This window comes from Diceros bicornis, chromosome X, assembly GCF_020826845.1.
Source record: "Diceros bicornis minor isolate mBicDic1 chromosome X, mDicBic1.mat.cur, whole genome shotgun sequence".
Taxonomy (NCBI): Eukaryota; Metazoa; Chordata; class Mammalia; order Perissodactyla; family Rhinocerotidae; genus Diceros; species Diceros bicornis.
The window spans coordinates 41099895-41108453 of NC_080781.1; the positions used below are offsets into that span (position 1 = coordinate 41099895).

At 41.1% G+C, this 8559-nt stretch overlaps 1 protein-coding gene across 1 annotated transcript; it reads right to left on the bottom strand.

Annotated features, from left to right (window-relative positions):
- Positions 1-1030: 1030 nt before the first annotated feature.
- On the bottom strand, positions 1031-2468 carry LOC131400264 (zinc finger protein 84-like). The gene is given in 2 exon segments (XM_058535065.1): positions 1031-1750; positions 1752-2468. Coding segments are annotated over 2 exon segments (1437 nt in total).
- Positions 2469-8559: the final 6091 nt, after the last annotated feature.

Below are 8559 nucleotides of genomic sequence, written 5' to 3' on the forward strand. Positions count from 1 at the left end.
GTACCTTAGGATGAACAAATAGTTAATTAGGGGAGATTCTTCTTTGTAGGAAAATAAAATTAACAAATGCAGGAAGAGGACAAAATTCGAGTATCATTTTTGCAACTCCTAATGAAATAAAAGATCTAGGCAGTGATCATCAGTTGTCTTTAAACCATGGTGAAAAGCTGGTGGGAAATTTTAATGGATGGATCAAGTTGCCACCACCTAAATTCACTGATCAATTTTAACATAACAGAAGTGAGACGATCAAATATTATGTCCCTCCCAATGTGATGTAATATGAAGTACTTGGCACCACCTATTAAGTTCTCTTGCCAAAAAATCAAACCTGAATTTTATCAAGCCTTTATATCTAGCTACTAGTTTAAAGGAAATACAGGTATCAGAGAAATGTTTAAAAAAATACCATGGTGATGCAATTAGAAAACCCAGGGCTGGCCCCGTGGCTTAGTGGTTTAGTGCGCATGCTCCACTACTGGCGGCCCGGGTTCAGATCCTGGGCGCACACTGACGCACCGCTTCCCCGGCCATGCTGAGGCCGCGTCCCACATACAGCAACTAGAAGGATGTGCAGCTATGACATACAACTGTCTACTGGGGCTTTGGGGGAAAAAATAAATAAATAAAATTTAAAAAAAAATGAAAACCCAGAACATGAGACATTCTAAGGCAAAACAATCTAGATTCTTCAAAAAATAAATTACAAGAAAAAAAAAGAGGAAAGAGAACCTAGAGATTAAGAGCCATAAGAGGCATATTAACCAAATGCAATCTGTGGATCTTGTTTGGATCTCAATTTGAACAAACCAAATGTAAAAATAAAACTAGGAGACGTTGGGAGAAACCTGAACACTGAATGGATATTTGATGATATTAAGTAATTATTGCTAATTTTCAGGTGTGCTATGGTATTTTGTTTTTATTTAAGTCCTTATTTTTAAAATATTTAAAAAAATGTTTGACATTGCATTTGAAAGATAACTTCTATTATTTTTTTAAAATAAAGTGCTTTTCTAAATTCCCTCAATTATTTCTCCCAAGAGTGAATTCTCTGATGCTTAATAAATCTGGAGCTACAATTGAAGGCATTCCCACATTCAGAACACGTATAGGGCTTCTCTCCAGTATGAGTTCTGTTATGTATGATGAGATATGACTTTGTGCTAAAAACTTTCCTGCATTCAGTACCTTCATAAGGTTTCTTCCCTGTATGAATTCTGGAGTGTATGATTAGCTCTGACTTCCAGAAGAAGGCTTTACCACATTCAGGACATTCATAGTGTTTCTGCCCAGTATGAATTCTTTGATGGTTAGTAAAGGATGCTTTATGGAAGGAGGCTTCCTTGCATTCATTACATTCATAGGGCTTCTCACCAGTATGCATCCTCTGATGAATGCTGAGTTCTGATTTCCTGCTGAAGGCTTTCTCACATTTGTTACATTTATAGGGTTTCTCCCCCGTATGGCTTATGCAATGCCTAATGAGGTATGACTTCTGAGAAAAGGCTTTCCAACATTTAGTGCATTCATGGGGTCTCTCCCCAGTATGAGATCTCTGATGGTTAATGAGTTGTGACTGCTGGCTGAAAGATTTCTCACATTCACTGCACTCAAATGGTTTCTCCCCAGTATGAGATCTCTGATGTAAAATAAGGTGTGATTTCCGGTTGAAGGCCTTTCCACATTTTGTGCATACATAGGGCTTCTCTCCAGTGTGTATTATCTGATGTCCAGTAAGATGTGATTTTCCGCTGATGTTTTTTCCCACATTCACTATTTTCATAAGGCTTTTGTCCTGTGTAAGTTCTCTGATGACTAATGAGGCCTGACTTCATGGAAAATGCTTTTCCACATTCAGCACAATCATAGGGTTTCTCTCTGGTGTGACTCACGTGATGCCTAATGAGGTATAATTTCTGGGAGAAGGCTTTCCAACATTCAGAACATTTATAGGGCTTCTCCTCAGTGTGAATTCTCTGATGTCTAATGAGTTGTGATGGGCTAAAGAAGGCTTTCCGGCATTTACTACACTTACAGCATTTCTCCCCAGTATGAGTTATCTGATGCTTAATGAGGTCTGATTTCCAGGAAAAAGCTTTACCACATTCAGGACAAGCATAAGGTTTTGCCCTCGTATGAATTCTCTGATGCTTGTTGAGATATGACTTTGAGGAGAAGGTTTTCCCACATTCACTACATTCAAAGGGCTTTTCCCCAGTATGAATCCTCTGATGAATAGTGAATTCTGATTTCCTGCTGAAGGCTTTCCCACATTCATTACATATATAAGGTTTCTCCTTGGTATGATTTCTTTGATGTTTAGTGAACTGTAACTTCTGGGAGAAAGCCTTCCCACATTCAGCATATATACAGTTTATTGTCACATTTTGAATTATCTGTTGTTGAAAATGAGTTTGTTTATGGCTGGGGACTTCTTCACATTGATTATATGCACAGAAATTCATATCAGTATGCATTTCATCATGCTTTGTATAGCAAGAATAATGCCTAGATGATCTACCACATCTATTGCTATTATCAAGGTTTTTCACATGACTTCTATGACTAAGTCCAAGTTATGTTTCACACTTGTTCTCTTTGAGTTGCTTCTGTGGCATCTTTGTCTTGCATGAACTTGACTGTCACTTATATGAAATATTTTTCCAAAGGTCTGACTTCTGTGATCTCTCTCCTTATTCAATGTTTTGTAACTGATGAATGCAATTGGACTAAGACATAAGTCTTGGTTATCCTGACAGCTCTCTATCTGGTTGTGACTTTGTCTGGGCTCTTCCAAAATGGAACCATCCATTGTGAATCTTTCTATAAATTCATATGGGAACAGAGCTTCTTCTGCAATTTTGTGATGGAGAGCTTCAAGCTCAATTTCCCCATCTGAAAGAAGAAAAAAGGAGGTAAAACTATCTCAAGAGCGCAAAAAGGAGGTAGTATGGAAGAGAGGAGGTGGGGAAGATGAGGCCGAGTAGCTGATCTATGGTTGGCAGAGAGAATAGTGGCAGTTCATATAAAAGGACTGTACTGTGAACACACAGTCATACTGACAAGGATGTTAAAGGTGATTACTGTGGAGAGACTAGGCTGAGAGAAGATGGATTAGTCCTGCAGCCCAATTCTGTTTGCTGCTTGTTTTTATAAATAAAGTTTTATGAGAACACAGCCATACCCATTCATTTACATATTATCTATGATTGCTGTGGTGGACACACCCTAAGGTGATCCCCAATGAGAAAAGCCCTTGTGTATTCCCCTCCCCTTGAGTGTAGGCAGAACCTGTGACTTGCTTCTAACTGATAGAATGTTGCAAAGGTGATGCAATGTCGCTCCCTTGATTAGGTTATATTATATAGGACTCTTTCTTAGCAGTCTGGAGCAAGATTCTCCTGCTGGCCTTGAAGAAGCAAACTGCTATGATGTGAACTCCCTATGGAGAGGGTGGCATGGCAGGGAACTGCAGGCAGTCTCTATTAGCTGAGGGCCTCAATCCTACAACCACAAGGAAATGAATTCTGCCAACAGCCAAGTGAGCTAGGAAGAGGACCCTAAACCTTAGAGGAGAACATAACCTGGCTGACAGCTTGAATGCAGCCTTGTGAGACCCTGAGCAGAGGGCCCAGCTAAGCCCTGCCTAGACTCTAGACCCATAGAAACTGTGAGATAATAAGTATGTGTTGTTTTAAGCAACTAAGCTTATGGAAATTTGTTATGCAGCAAGAGAGAATTAATACAGTTGCTTTCACGCTACAACAGCAGAACTGAGTAATTGTGACAAAGATGACATGGCTTGAAAAGCCTGAAATATTTACTATCTGGCCTTTTACAGATAAAGCTTGCTGACCTTTGGTCTAGATTCTGATTAGTTCACATCTAGAACATCATTAACCTTCTAGAATCCATTTATTTTCCCGTCTTATCTTTCCACTGAACAATTTGTTACCCAAGCACATTTTTTCATGTCTTTATGAACTCTGTTATAACCTCAGTTATCCAGACCCCATATAAAACTCAAACAGGATGTGCCTCTTGCCATTTTCAAACTCTCCATCTACCTTTGATTTATCTCCCCTCCATGAGGGGGCTGGTCTCCCTCCTCAGACCTAGATGATAAATCTTGATTGTCTAAATCCTTCTTGGTAAAGACATTTCCTCTGACAGTGATTGTTTCAGGAATGGGTTTGTGATGCAATTTTGACCAAAAAGACATGGTGGGAAGGTTTTAATCACTACTTTTTATCTAGGTTTTTTGTCATTTCAAGTTGAAAACATCCTATCTGTGTTTGGTGCCGGAAATTGGCAGAGGACTACAAAAAAGATCATAAAATAAGCGATTTCCTAAAAGGTGGATGAAGCTTGGGGAGTTGGTGGCCTTTGTTATGTGGATGTGAAACTTTTGATTAGACTGTTGCATGTTTTTCCTGAGAATCAGACTATATTCCCTAAAGCATCCTGTTATACACTCTAAGTTAGGTATCAAAGACATCAAAAAGCTCAAAGCCAAAGAGTCCAATAACGTGGTGTGGTCTGATTTTCACTAAAGAGAGAGAAGGAGGTTGTGCAGTCAAAGGCACATTTCATGGAGGATATGGCATTTAACCACAAATTGCAAATATATATGAAGAGGCATATAGAGCATAATGCAAAAGTCTTGATGTTGGGGTGAACAACCTTTGTCTGGAGGACATTATGGAAAACAGTAAAAGGAATAGAGCAAGTTTTAGAAATCACCAGATAAAAAGGAAAGGAGGGGCCGGCCTTGTGGCATAGCGGTTAAGTTCGCACTCTCTGCTTCAGTGGCCTAGGGTTCGCAGGTTTGGCTCCCAGATGAGGACCTACGCACGGCTTATCAAGCTATGCTGTGGTGGTGTCCCATATAAAGTAGAGGAAGATGGGCATGGATGTTAGCCCAGGGCCAAACTTCTCGGCAAAAAGAGGAGGATTGGCATCAGATGTTAGCTGAGGGCTAATCTTCCTTAAAAAAAAAGGAAAGGAAAAAGAAAGGAAACAGAGAAATAGGAACATCAGGCCTATCTGTGTGTTTTTGTCAACTGACCTCAGTGCCATCTAAAAGTTTAGATTTACCAAAATAACATTTCCTGGGTATCCGCTCATAACTGTCCTATGGGGATTGTGCTTCCACCATTTCCTCTGAGGCTGACTCACGCTCACTCACCTAGGCAACTCTGACGGGAGGTTTCACCCTCCAAAATGCATGGCTCATCTCCTTGTTCCAACTTGCAGATGATGTCCGGTTTGGGGACTTGATATCCTTTTAATAGAAAATCATTTTAGGACCCAGGTCCCGATACTTCAGGGGCCACAGAATGTAACTTGCCTTTACTCATCGGCAAAGTAAGGTTGTTTTACTGAGGACAGAGGAATACAAATAGTGTTCCCAGGGATTAAGACTATTTGATAAATTAGGGATGGAAAATCATAACGAAGTTCAAAAGCCCCATAACTTTCAACCACTGAATAGAAAGAGGCCTCATGTGGACCGCTCTGGAGTAACACAGAAGGTCCATGCTCACCTAGGAAAACAAGGTGGCTGTAGGTGTCCAGGGTCACATCTCTGTACAGGGTCCTCTTAGCAGGATGTAGGTGCTGCCACTCTTCCCAAGAGAAGTCCACTGTCACATCCTTGAATGACACTAATCCCTGTAAAAACATTGCCCTCTTATTTTGCTGTGAGCCCCATGGACAACGAGCAAAGATGCAGAGAAAACTTACCCCAGAGGTCATTCCTGGGATGTTATACAGAGTAAGTAAAGACTACAGTTTTTACTATATTTTGTGGGAGAAGCAAAAATTCTTTTTAAAATGCCACTCAAGAAAAAAATAGGGCCGGCCCCGTGGCTTGGCGGTTGAGTGCACGTGCTCCGCTGCTGGCGGCCCGAGTTCGGATCCTGGGCACGCACTGACGCACCGCTTCTCCGGCCATGCTCAGGCCGCATCCCACATGCAGCGACTGGAAGGATGTGCAACTGTGACATACAACTATCTACTGAGGCTTTGGGGGAAGAAAAATAAATAAATAAAATTATTAAAAAAAAATAGACAACCCAATAGAAAAACAGGCAAAAGATATGGATACTTCACAAAAGAGGCTATTTAAATGGTCACTACACCCATGAAAAGGTGCTTGGCTTCATTAGCCATCGAGGAAATACAAAATCAAGCCGCAATGAGATTCCACTTTGCACCTACCAGAAGGGTTAAAATTAAAATGACTGACCATACCAAATCCTGGTGAGGATGTGGAAGAAATGGAATTCTCATACACTGCCGGTGCAAATGTAAAATGGTACAGCCATTTTGGAAAACAGTTTGGTAGCATCTAATAAGCTGATTCAGCAATTCTACTCCTCTATACTCAACAGAAATGTAGACGTGTTCTCCAAAAGGCTCGTATGTGAATGTTCATAGCAGCTTTATTCCTAATAGCCCCAAACTGGAAACAACCCTAATGTCCATCACTAGGAGAGTGGACACACGAATTCTGATATAGTCATACAACAGAATACTAGTCAGCAATTAAAGAGTAAACTACCAATAAACGCAACAACGTGGATAAATCTCACAGATATAACGCTGAAAGAAACCCAACACACAAGATACACGCACTGTATGATTCCATTTTATGAGGTTCAAAACCAGGCAGTGGTTAACTTTTGGGGGTATAGGTATTGACTGCAAAGAGGTATGAGGGGACTTTCTGGAGTGGCTAAAAATGTCCTATATCTTGTTCTGGGTGCTGGTTACATAGGTGAGTACATTTGTCAAATCTCCTTGGAATAAGGATTTGTGTGCTTTACTGTACGTTTTATTAATATAAAGTTTACCTTGAAAATGTCACTTAAATATGTCCTGCCACTCACTGTGCATCTTTCTTCACCCTTTAAAGGAAAAATGAGGCCTGGGGGGCCCTCTCTCAGGGCTCCTACCCCACAGGATCAGAGCAAGTTGACGGTTGTGGGGAAGGGGAAATAAGACAAACCCCTTGCCTCGGGCAGTTTGAGGACTTGGAGAAATAGGCCCCTAAAGTAGGAATTAGCCTGAGTTGGAGGGCAGAGTGTGTAGGAAGAGGACAGCACTCTTCCTTGGGAAAGTTGAAGTATAGCGCATAGGACAGGCACGGGCCATTCTGAGTGTGGCACAGTAAGTGGACACAGGACATGAGACGAATGGTGTTCACAGAGGGAGAAGCTGGGTTCAAGGGTGCAGATAGCTCTGTAGGGATAATGAGGACAGGAATGTGTGTGTGTATGTAGACAGAGAGCGAGATGAGGGAAGAGAGAGAAATGAGAGAAACATACAGATAGATGGGCGACAGAGATGGGAGACAGAGAGACAGAGAGAAGAGATAAAGAGGAGATAAATAAAGAGAGTTATAGACAGAGCTCGAATGACAGGGAGAGAGAGAGAGGCAGGCCAAGAGAGACGGAGACTGAGAAAGACAAAGACCAAGAGAGACAGAGGTAGAGACAATGGGGATGTCTGGAAGAGAGCTGCTTTGGAAGGTCACATGGATTAGGGCATGGCCAGGCTGGCCCTCTTTCCTGCAGACATTGGGCCAGATCCCCACCGATGCATCTCACTCACAAGGGGATGAAACAAGGTGGTCCGTCCCTGGAGAGGCCACCTGAGGGGCAGGTAGGATGGAAGAGAGAACAGAACATTGGGAGACATGACTCCTAAGAGAAAACAATTATCGCGAGCCCCTGATGACATGGGAAAAATATAACCCATACAAGTTGGGAAGTGAAGAGTGCAGGCAAAGCCAGTCCGTTAACTCCTCATTTTTTACAACCAAGGTAAAAAGATGTCATTCACAGCTGACAAACCAAGTAATAAAGGGATCCAAATATCTAAGGAGATAAAGGTAAATACCGAGAGAGTTAAGACTAATACAGGATTAACTGAAAGTGCCTTGGAGGGGAGCAGTAGTGGAAGATTCCTGTCATTACTCACTGAAACAAGTCAACCAATATGGTCTAAGAAATAGGAGATTCACTTTATTGTGCAACATCAGAGTCACCACGGCACCATAAAAGACCCCCCAAAACCTCCAACCACCCTAAATTACCAGAAGAAAGTCACATCAAAGAAATCACTTACCAGGTATTAAGAGACATAAAACAAAAGAAACAATAAAAACAGAAAATATATTATACAATTCATTGATTAATTTATTCAACAAACATTTACTGACTACCTACTGTGTGCTAGGTCCACCAGTGAATAGAAAAAAGAAAAGTTCTTGCCCTCTTGGGTGAGACAGATGAGAAACAATCGAGAAGGGAACTAAGTGAAGTGTCCATTATGTTAGAAGGTAACTGACACACACTCAAGTTTGAGAACCACTGCTATATAACTGCAATGAAACAAGAGTGAATTACTGTCACATGCAACAACACAGATGACTATCACAGTTGTAATATGGACCAAAAGAAGCCGGATTCACTGTATGATTCTATTCATATAAAGTAAATAGACAGGTAAAACTAATCTGTCCTGTAAAAAGTCAAATCAGTGATTAGC